General features: G+C 41.1%; 1 protein-coding gene across 1 annotated transcript in view; it reads left to right on the forward strand.

Moving 5' to 3' along the window:
* Positions 1-12,311, forward strand: part of Nos (Nitric oxide synthase) — a 789,894-nt gene that overhangs the window by 775,053 nt on the left and 2,530 nt on the right. The window contains exons 23-25 of the mRNA XM_067152126.2: positions 1,811-1,938; positions 3,906-4,054; positions 7,595-7,786. Of these exons, the coding sequence (XP_067008227.1) occupies positions 1,811-1,938; positions 3,906-4,054; positions 7,595-7,786 (469 nt within the window). The remainder of the gene's footprint in view (positions 1-1,810; positions 1,939-3,905; positions 4,055-7,594; positions 7,787-12,311) is intronic.

A 12,311-nucleotide genomic window follows, 5' to 3' on the forward strand; every position in this document is an offset into this window, starting at 1 on the left:
AAAGGTCAAAGGAAGACAAGGGCCATGATGAACATGGAAATGAAAGACTCCGTAGGCCTCCATATATAATACCGTCAGAGTTGGAAAAGAACAAAAGGTGACCAAGGGATGTCAGATAGGATAGAGGAAAGTGAGGAGTCTGACATAAGTAAATGGAAGCAATGCCAGGACTCAGCTAAGGACCCCCTGATCGCCAACCCACACTCCCAAGTTAAGAGCCCCTAGGGCTCTTTTAGTTGCCTCTTACGACAAGCAGGGGATACTGTGGATGTATTCTACTGCCCCCATCCATGGGGGCGAACAAAGGCAAGCAGGCATAGAGCTAACCATTCTGTCTTACTCAGTGCCAGACAATCTGGAATGAAAATCAGCCCCATAAACTGAGAAGTTAGTTGGTAGTAATTAAAGGAGAAGTTCAAATAGATAACCATCCAATCTTGACTCTTATTAGGAGAGAGAGAGAGAGTTGATTGAGGGAGACAGGAAAGATGAAAGCAAGGAGCCTAACACAACTAAGTGGAAACAATTCCCGACTCAGCTAAGGGAACCGTGGTCGCCAAGCCACACTCCCAAGTTGAAAGCCCCATATCCCGCTTTCAGTCGGCTCTTACAACACGTAAGATTGCCCCCAACCACAAGGGGTAGACAACCTAGGCCTAAAAATCTTAAAACAGTTGAGGTCGGAAGAGAACAAAAGTTAACTAAGAGATCCTGGAAATGAAAGATGAACTGGGACAAGTAAGGCCTCATGGTCATCAACACACACTTCCAAGCTGAGAACCTTACGGAGTAGCTCTTTTAGTTACCTGGTGTGACAGACAGTGATACCATGGATATATTGTAGGTGCTCACCCACAAGGAGAAATCTCAAGATCGAGAAGACCTTCTCTGCTTTCTGTTTATCTTCACCCTTTAGACCATGTACCATTATGTATTCGCTACTTTCAATATCACCGCTTAGTTATCGAGGGTCCATTCAGAAAAACGTGGCCATCTATCTGTAGGTGGTGATGGTGATTATTGTTTCAAGAGGAAGTACAACTAGTCAATCATCCTCTATATAACACTAATCAGAGAGAAAAAACTAAATAAGTCCAACACTTTGAAAAATGAAGGTATCAGCAAAAGAAAGACAAGGGTCACAAAGGGCATTAAAATGAAAGACTCCCAAAGTCTCGCATGCTCTAATATCATCAGGGCCAGAACAGGAGTTAACCAAGCGAGGTCGGATAGGATAGATGAACGAGAGGAGCATAACACAAGTAAGTGGAAGCAACATCAGAACTCGGCTAATAGCCCTTTGGTCACCAACCTATGCTCCAAAGTCGAGAGCGCCTACAGCCTCTTTTAGTCACCTTTTATGACAGGCAGAGGGAACCATAGGTGTTATTCTACCTCCCCCCACCCAGAGAGGAGGCCCATAGCACCACTGAGTTTAGGTTTGGTGGTTTCAACACAGGTCTAACTACAAAAACTTTAATTTAAATGCACATGAAACCCTAAATCCTAACATTATACCTTCAAGTGTTTATTTAGGTCAGGTACCAATCAAATTAGCCTGGTAGTAAATTACACCTTCTTACACAAACACACATTTTCATTTATTCATCATTGGTTTCAAAATTCTAATTGTACATTTTACCACTATGAACTTCAGCAAAATATTTACAAACTGTCAAGCTACCCAACACTGCACTGAAAGAATCTGAGATGTCTCCTTCATCAAATTCCAAGTATTTCCTTCCTCTTGAAGTCAATACCTTTAACTAGCATAATCTACAATGGTTTGATACCGCATACTTTGTTTTAGTGCTCCAAGCTTCTACCTCCCATCGGACTTAAGCCGGCCTGTTATTATGGTAGGACCTGGAACTGGAATTGCGCCATTCAGAGGTTTCTGGCAGCATCGAATGGCCCAGATTCAAGCTAATACACAAGGTAAGGAGATATTTGTGTTATAAATAAATTAAGCTGATTGCAGAATATCAGATTGGCCTGTATAGAATTTCCAGTTTGCTTCTTCTTCATTAGTTTCTAAACTCTGCACCCTAGACTAAAATAAAATAAAATAAAATAGAACAATTTTATTGTAACTAATCAACAGATGGGTGTAAATGACAAAGACAATTTTACTGTAAAGTGTTTTAATCCTTTTTGTACATATAAACAAAATACTGTAATGTTTTTCTCTATATCAGTGCTGAACGCTATAGTCTATAAATTATTACATTGTTTTAAAGCTATTAAATGTATGGTAACTATTACTCATATATGTTTCGGGAGACACCACTCCCTTCAAAATAACTGTATAACTTACAAATTTGATAATATATTGACAGGGCAGACCCAACTATCACCTGTGATATTCTGTAAGTTTAGTAGGACAAAAATTGGTCAGATATGTTCATTCTGATATATTAGATCTCGGAATGTGATGGTTACTTTACACACCATTAGCAGAGCCTTCTGCATATTTAACATTCAAAGCTTCTGCAACTATTGTGGTCATGCCATTATTAAAAAGGGACAACATGGGACCAAGATGTGCCAATGGAAGCAAAGGATACTATGTACAAGATGTATTATGTACCCATAACAACTTACGGAGCAGAAACTTGGACAATTACAAAGAAGGATGAGAGTCGAATACAGGCAGCCAAAATTAAATTCTTGAGGAGTATGATACAGAAGAGTAGAAGAGACAAAATAAGGAATGAGAAAATCTGGGAAGAAATTGGAGTGGAAAAAATGAATGATAGAATAGAGAAGAGCCGACTAAGATGGTTTGGGCACATAAAGCGAATGAGCGACGAAAGAATGCTAAAAAAGGTGATGGAAATGCAAATCCAAGGAAGGAGAGGCCGTGGACGACCACGATTGAGATGGAAGGATACCATCCAACGCAGCATTATAGAAAGAAACCTGGACTGGGACACAGTGTTGGAGGAGGAGTGGTGGAAAGATCAAAGAAAGTGGAGAGGAACCATATTTGCCCCTACCCGGCTACAGCTGGATAAAGGGAAATGATGATGATGATGATGAACATGGGACCGGAAATATAAAGAGACATTTAGCATCCCGTTTGATTTTCATGGGAACATTGGAACGACAGTCAAAAGAAAGGGAAGTCCCATTAAAAATGGGATGTCTGGTCACCCTACTATAGCTTTCGATGGACACATTTCACTTGTGACCGCACTTCCAAACTGTCTCTTTTCAGTCGCAATTATTTGCACAGCCTGTTTTCAATTTCTGAAAAGTTTGCTTTATGTCCACAACATGCCTGGCCGTTACTGTTTGTATGTTCAAGATGAACTTTATTTTTCTCCCATCACATACTGCAACTTCATACTTTCATGATATGTATATGGCATGCTTCTAGCTTGTGATGGAAACAGCACTGCCAACAGAGTAGGCAGAAAAATACAAACTTCTAGATTTCTGTATGTCAGGAACACTATACCAAACGTGATGAAAATAATATCTGCACCCTAACATTTCACCCCCAGATTCTGAAAATAATATACAGGGATTATTTGTGTATATGGTAGTTATCCCAATACTACCTAGAGCATAGCACAATAGCACAGTCATCTTGAGAAGATTGCAGGAGTCTCAAGCTTCATGACATCTATCTTAGGAGTCTCAAGTGAGAATATTTTACTCCCTAATGTTCCTACTAGTGATATTTTGTACTTTTATCCAAGTCTATACTTGGTTAATAAGTTTTTCTTTACAAATTGCTTCATAAGCATTTTCTCTTCCTAAAAATATTTTCATCCCAATAGTTCTTTTTTAAAATTTATTATTGTTCAGGTTAATAAGTCCCCATCACTATTACTTATATTCATTTACTTATATTCTTTACTTATTTTTACTTATAATCATTTTCTTCAATTTTCCAGGTACAATTGAATTTGGCAAAATGTGGTTGTTCTTTGGATGTCGCTCCAATGCCCTGGACTTATACAGAGATGAGAAAGCAACAATGGTAAAAGAGAAAGTTCTTGACAAAGTTTTCTTAGCTCTGTCAAGAGAACCAAATATTCCAAAGGTAAGAAAAGAACTAAAAATATTGTTTCTAAACAATATTTTACCAAAGAATTCCTGAGTGCTAAATTAAATATTCAAACTAATATGCTAAATTTCTTTTAATGAATTTCTATGGTGTGAATAAAAACACAAATAACACTGCACTGTCGTGGTCATGGTGATTATTGTTTTAAGAGTAAGTACAGCTAGGCAACCATCCTCTATATAACTGAAAGACTTCCTAGGCTTCGCATGCTCTAATACTGTCAGGGTCGGAAAAGAACAAGAGTTCACCAAGGGAGATCAGATAGGATAGATGAAAGTGAGGAGCCTAGCACAAGTAAGTGGAAGCAATGCCAGGGCTCAGCTAAGGGCCCCATGATCGCCAATCCAGGTTCCAAGTTGAGAGCCCCTGGAGCAACCCCCCGCCCAAGCTGCATTGCATGCCCTTATGTGGTTCAGAATGGTGTCAAACAGCCTTTGGATCCTCTCCTGAGGCAAGTTCGTCCACAGTTGTTGCAGCTGTCCCTCCAGATCCTGTGGGTTGGTACTGGGACAAAGTCCCCTTCCAATTTCATCCCACACGTGTTCCATTATGGAGAGCTGGGGATCTTGCTGACAACGGGAGAACCTCAACATGCTCTGGGCAGTCCACAGACACACGTGCTGCATGTGGATGTGTATTATATTGTTGGAACACTGTCCCAGGTGCTGTGCCATAAGGGGTAGGATGTATGGTGGTGGTGATTGGTGGTGATTATTGTTTTAAGAGGAAGTACAACGAGGCAACCATCCTCTATATAACACTAATCAGAGAGAAAAAATGGAAGGGGTCCGACACTTTGACAAATGAAGGTATTGGCCAAAGGAAGACAAGGGCCACGAAGGGCGTGAAAATGAAAGACACCCTAGCCCTCGCAAACCTAATAGCGTCGGGGTCGGAAAAGAACAAGAGTTGACCAAGAGAGGTCAGATAGGATAGATGAAAGTGAGGAGTCTGGCACAAGTAAGTGGAAGCAATGCCAGGACTCAGCTGAGGGCCCCGTGGTTGCCAACCCACGCTCCAAAGTTCAGAGTCCCCGAGGCCCCTTTTAGTCGCCTCCTACGACAGGCAAGGGATACCGTGGGTGTTATTCTACCGCCCCCACCCACAGGGGGAGTAGGATGTATGGGCGCAGAATGTCTGTGACGTATCGCTGTGTGTCCCACAGTATGGGCAGGATCTGCCCTCTGCCTTCGATGCTGACAAACGTGCACACGATGGTCAGTGGAGGTTATGGAGAAGTGGGACTCATCACTGAACATGATGCAATGCCAGTTGTCCTCTGTCTTTGCCTCCCAGGCAAGGCACCACTCCAAGCGCAGGTGTTGGTGTTCTCGTGCCAATGGCAACTGACGCATGGGGCGGTAAGGACCCCAATCCGGTGGATGCGAGTCACCAAGACATTGTGCAGGAACTCACAGGATGTAGTAGAGTCTCCAGTACATGTTCATGGATGGCGAGTGCCAAAGTTATGGGATCTGCAATGCTTTGCGCACCATAAGACGGTCCTCCCTTGGGGTGGTGTTTCTTGGTCGACCCAAACCTGCAAGATGTGACTGGGTGCTCTCATTTGCCCACTGAGTCGAACATCAAGCCACTGTGACATCTGAATGGCCCACATGCCTGGTAATTGCACGATATGACTAACCAGCATCATGCAGTCCCACAATGTGACATATTTTAAGTGCTGTCAGTTGGTGGATAGGTTGTCTAATGCATCTGTGAGGCATTGTGGGTGCTTCATACTGTACGTAGTCCCCTCTGCATGTCTTGCTTAACTGTCTGCCGCACAGCAGTTGACTGGTAAGAACTTATCAACAACAGGGCGATACCATCACAAATGCACTCTGATGGGCGTACTACACATTACAGATCCTTGTAAATCTAATCATTTACTCACACATCAATGGCATGCATGTATACCAAAACGGGATAATATTGGACCACTCTTTCTGTGTGCTTAACATTTTTTGTCAGGCAGTGCAGCATATAAAGATAGAAACTAAGATGAAAACACATATTACAAAATCAAATCAAAAATCAATAATAATAATAATAATAATAATAATAATAATAATAATAATAATAATAATAATAATAATAATAATAATAATAAATATGCTAAATACAATGTCAGGCAGTGGTGGTGATTACTATTTTAAGAGAAAGTACAACCAGGCAACCATTCTCTATATAACACTAAACAGAGAGAAAAAATGGAAGGAATCTGACACTTTGAAAAATGAAGATATCAGTCAAAGAAAGACAGTGGCCATGAAGGTCATGAAAATGAAAGACTCTGCATGCCTTGCAATCTAACACTGCCAGGGTCAGAAAAGAACAAGAGTTGACCAAGGGAGGTCGAATAAGATAGATGAAAGTGAGGAGCCTGGCACAAGTACAGTAGGTGGAAGCAATGCTAGGACTCAGCTATGGGCCCTGGGGTCGCCAACCTATGCTCCTAAGTTACCTCGTTGTACTTCCTCTTAAAACAAAAATCACCACCACCACCCCCACCAGCCCCTGGGGCTGTAAGCTGCAGCTACTACTACTGCTGCTGCTGCTGCTGCTGCTGCTGCTACTACTACTACTACTACTACTACTACTACTACTACTACTACTACTACTACTACTGCTACTGCTACTACAAAAACTCATAATAATGTGGCCTCGGTTACATAAGCAGGCATTTTCATTTTATTCCCTCTAGACTGCTGCATGTCAATTTTAACGTTCTGTTTTACTCTACTGCCAACGGCCGTAGCCGTGTTGAAACACCGGATTCCGTGAGATTTTCGAAGTTAACCAACATTGGGCATGGTCATTAGTTAGGTGGGTTGCCACACGCTGTTGGTGGGGGGTAAGGGAATGGAGGAGCGGAAAGGAACTGGCCACCCTACCGCACGTAAACTCTGGCTCAGGAACACCTCTGCGGAGGTTCGGACCTGCCTTCGGGCAGAATAACCCTTACCTTACCCTTTACTCTACCAGATGGCAAAGTAAACCGGATCTCTGTTGGGTGATCTATAGCTTTTAATTAATTTTGTTGGGTAAACAACAGATGTGTCACCAGAGACCTTTTACATGCTGACTGCAAATGACATGTACTGTACTATGGAATGGACTTTTTTCCTGACATTTGAAAATCTGACTACCACTGCCAAGCTTGAACCCATGATCTTGCAATCCAGGGGCTGACACTCTACTATTGATCCTTAGATGGAGCTGCTATAAGCTACCAAGTAACATCAACAACTTTTGACAAAGTGCAGGTCTCTTGCTCATAATCATCTGTTACATCTTTTAAAAATAAGGAAATGAATTACTTCTATTATGTCACAGTTGATGGATCTTTTCTACTGCAATATTTTAAGATATTTGTAGAGAATGGTGGACTCCCCTTCCTCCTCCCAAAATTGTATACTGATGTCAGGATATAAAAATCATTATATTGAAATCATTTATTTTTCTGATGTGCTTGATAATCCCATCTTAAAATGGTTTTATTTTCTTTTGCAGACTTACGTACAAGATCTGATCCGTCAAGAAGCAGCCACCATGTATCAGAAGCTTGTGGTTGAGGGAGGACATTTTTATGTCTGTGGTGACTGTACTATGGCAGAACATGTTTACCAGACACTAAAGGCAATCATACAAGAGCATGGGTCTATGAGTGATGGAGATGTTGAAAGCTACATGCTGAAAATGAGGGTAAGAGAATATGATTCAGTGTTCTTTAGGATTTGTCTGTGTGAACAGTTTAAAATAGTTTAACATATAGAATTTTTGAAACTATTTTCACAGCACACATATAGAAGACTTTATAAATGGTATTCTGGACTATGAAAATGTGTCTAAACATTTTGTACATTAATATATTAAAGTCAAAATGAACTGTTGACTGTGAAATAAGATTGAATTTGATCAGCAGGGTGTTGAGGGTACTTTTGATTCTACAATAGCCTTAAAATAAAAGGTAACAAAAATAATTTCCTTTATTTTTGAATGCATATCAATGAAAGTAAAATCTTCTGAGTATGGTAGTGATGATAGTGATCATTGTTTTCAAGAGGAAATACACATGGCAACCATCCTCTATTAACACTAACTAGAGGGGATAAGATGGAAAGGGTCCAACAGTTCAAACAATTGAAGGTATCAGCCAAAGAAAGACAACGGCCATGAAGAACATGAAAATGAAAGACTTCATAGGATTCACAAAGCTAACACAATCAGGATTGGAAAGGAATAAGGGTTGACCAACAGAGGTTGGACAGGATACATGAAAGTGAGGAGCCAAGAACAAGTAAATGGAAGCAATGCCGGGACTCAGCTGAGGGCCCCATTAATGCCAACCCACGCTCACAAGTTAAGAGCCACTGCAGCTTCTTTTAGTCACCTCTTATGGCAGGCAGGGGTACCATGGGTTTCATTCTACTGCCTACACCCACATGGGTGCAAGTATGATAAGCTTCAAATTTCCAGGGTGTAGATACAGCCGGGCTGAGTGGCTCAGATGGTTGAGGCGCTGGCCTTCTGACCCCAACTTGGCAGGGTCGATCCTAGCCCAGTCTGGTGGCATTTGGCGGTGCTCAAATACGTCAGCCTCATGTTGATAGATTTATTGGCACACAAAAAAATTCCTGCGAGATTAAATTCCAGCATCTTGGCGTCTCTGAAAACCAAAAAAGTAGTTACTGGGATGTAAAGCCAATACCATCGTTATAGTAGATACAGAGAACCTACCAATACACTACTAGACTAGTCAACAAATCTTCCACTGTTGAGTAGCAAGGATGATAAAATAGTTTTAAAATTAAACAGAGTAACTTAATAAGGTTAAGGTACCTAATAATATACTGTACTCTGAACAAAGTCGCACATGTCTGATATCTGTAAACTGGATAAGGAAAACAACATGTAATGGTAAAGAGACCTTTTCTTTAATGCCAACATCCATTACATAGCGATGATAAAGATTTACATTAATAAGTAAAAACTTCACAACAGTTTGATAGTAATCATATTACTTTGTTCATGGGGATGTGCATGAAGGACGCCTGATTGGTTCTACAGAGACGTAGCACTGGAGCTGGTTCACATGGGAGGAACTGGCTCCAAAAACACATTACACACTCACTGTGAGAAGTGGACAGGTGGTGGTGGTGGTGGTGGTGGTGATTACTGTTTTAAGAGGAAGTACAACTAGGTAACCATAAAACTAATCAGAGAGAAAAAAGGGAAGGGATCCGAAACTTTGAAAAATGAAGGTATCAGCCAAAGAAAGACAAGGGCCATGAAGGGCGTGAAAATGAAAGACTCTCTAGCCCTCGGAAACCTAATAGTATCAGGGTTGGAAAAGAACAAGAGTTGACCAAGGTAGGTCGGATAGGATAGATGAAAGTGAGGAGTCTAGCACAAGTAAGCGGAAGCAATACCAGGACTCAGCTAAGGGCCCTGTGGTCGCCAACCCACGCTCCAAAGTTCCAAGCCCTTGGGGCCCCATTTAGTCACCTCTTATGACAGTCAGAGGATACTGTGGGTGTTATTCTAACACCCCCACCCACAGGGGGTAAGAAAAGGGTTCCTAAAGCTGATTGGGGGAGAGGAAACCAAGGAGAAAAGTAGAAAAGGAAAAATAAAGATAATATCTACATTATGCTTGATTGATTTCCGATTTCTGGTAACGAATTGTACTTAGATCTTACCTTAGGAAAAGCCATATCTTCATCGCCTATCATGCTCTAGATGTCCTATCATATGAACTACAGCTCTGTACCTCAATTTCCATAGAAAAACACATCTACAGAGCATAGCCATGTTCATCCGTTCTCACAGGCTTTCCATAGGCCTTCTATAGCATGAGGAAACCTACTTAACTATGCCCTTTTCAGAAGTTGAAATACCAAGCAAGCTGGCCACACGGTCAGGGTCCCGTAGCTGTGAACTGCATTCAGGAGATGATGGGTTCGAATCCCATTGTTGGTAGCCCTGAAGATGGTTTTCGATGGTTTCCCATTTCACACTAGGAAAATGCTGGGGCCATGGCTGCTATATTCCCAATCCTATTCCTTTCCCATCCTTACATCACCAAAAACCTTCATTCATTCAAGGCTTATGCAAAAGGAGAGGGTGTATAAATCTCTGGTTAGACCCTAATTGGAGTATGAATTAAATAAATTAGGAGGATTGCTTCAAAGTATTATAGAGAGGTAAATACAGGGAAACGTGTTTATCTGGGGAGCGGTGATGAGAGTAGATGGAATTAGAAGTTACAAACAGACGACATTCATTTGTTATTGGTAAATTGTACTAGTACTGTAAAGAAAGGAATAGAAAAATTTGAAAGGTGCAAGTGTCCATGGGAAAAGCATCAGATAATTTCACTGGAACATCACTGAAGGGTACAGTGAGTATTCCCGTTTCTTCTTCTATTTTCTCTAAGAATATGAGGGTCGAACGAGAAGTATGACTTGACGCCTTATCTTGATGCACCCATAACTTGTCTGAGTCTATATCATACAGAACCGGGATCCCCGTGTGGTAAATTGGAGCCGGGAGTTCGGTTTGATAGTACAAGGAGTTGATTTTGTCATTTGGAGCAACACAGTGCATAGTTAACTTCCCATTATAACAATGTCCTGTGATAGTCACATATCCAGTGGAAAAGAAAGTCTCCTTATACTGTATTCTGAGTACCTTTTTTTTAAAGTTCATTCCTCATAAGGTAGTATATTGCACGGGGTTTATTGCAGTCACCTAGACAGAAAAGAGCTTTGTCTTAAGTGACTACAAATTTCCATCTTTCTCTTGCCAGGTGATTCTCATACATTTTCCTATTCTTTGTGCACTGTTCTGAAATGGGATCATACAACAACTTGTGAAACCTGTTTTTGTGATGTTTCTCAAAGTTTAAATCCTGGTTGATGATAATGTTAACAGATTTTAAAGAAGTCCCCAACTTATTTGCAATGAATCTTTGTGTGATGGGTTGCTGCCAGAAACAAGGGCCTTGACCATCCTCACAACCTCTGTGGTACAGATTGTAACAAGCCATGGATTAATTTCTTTCCTAGTTTAAATTAGGAGGATTGCTTCAAAGTATTATAGAGAGGTAAATACAGGGAAATGTGGTTATCTGGGGAGTGGTGATGAGAGTAGAGGGAATTAGAAGTTACATACAGATGACATTAATTTGTTATTGGTAAATTGTACTAGTACTGTAAAGAAAGGAATAGAAGTAATTTATTAGATATATGTATTTACGAGGTGGTTGTTGTTTGCTCCCTACAGATAGGATGGTTGCAAGTCTGTCATCTGCTCTTGGTTTTTCTATTCTTTTTTTGGTAGTGAACATGAAAATGACAAACTCCCTAGGCCTCACGAACCTAATATTACTGGGGCTGGGAAAGAACAAGAGTTGAGCACTGAAGGTCAGATAGGATTCATAAAAGAGAGGAGTCTGACACAAGTAAGTGGAAGCAATGCCTGGACTCAGCTAAGAGCCCCATAGCTGCCAACCCATGCTCCAAAGTTAAGAGATCCCTCTGCTTATAGTTGCCTCTTTCAACAAGCAGGAGATACTGTGGATGTTATTCTACCTTTCCAACCCCACATGGGGATCATGTTCATGATCACAGAGTTCCATATCAAGGTGCAAAAGCAGTGGAGATTACTGTTTTTAGAGGAAGTACAACTGGGCAACCAATCTCTATTAACACTTATCAGAGGAAAAAATTGGAAAGAATGTGACACTTTGAATAAAAGAAGGTATTAACCAAAGAAAGACAAGGACCATGAAGGGAGTGAAAATCAAAGACTGCCTAGGCCTCTAATACCGTTGGGGTCTGAAAAAATCAAGAGTTGACCAAGAGAGGTTAGATAGGATAGATAAAAGTTAGGAGCCTGGTGCAAGTGAGCAAAAATAATGCTAGGACTCAGCTAAGGACCCCATGGTCACCAACCCACGTTCCAAAGTTCAGAGCCCCTGGGGCCCCTTTTGGTCACCTCTTAGGATAGGCTGGAGATACCATGGGTGATATTCTACCACCCCCACTAACAGACGTCATCAAGGAGTGAAAAACAATGCCGAATTTCATCTTTCATGCTGTTCAAGTATAGGCCTACTATCTTGCCTCTGAATGCACAGAGAGGACAGTCAAAGCCAATATTTTCCACCACCTGATTTTCTTTTCTGCAGTCATACTAAGGGGATAAGACTGGACTGTCCCAAGCA

This window comes from Anabrus simplex, chromosome 8 (assembly GCF_040414725.1).
Source record: "Anabrus simplex isolate iqAnaSimp1 chromosome 8, ASM4041472v1, whole genome shotgun sequence".
NCBI lineage: Eukaryota > Metazoa > Arthropoda > Insecta > Orthoptera > Tettigoniidae > Anabrus > Anabrus simplex.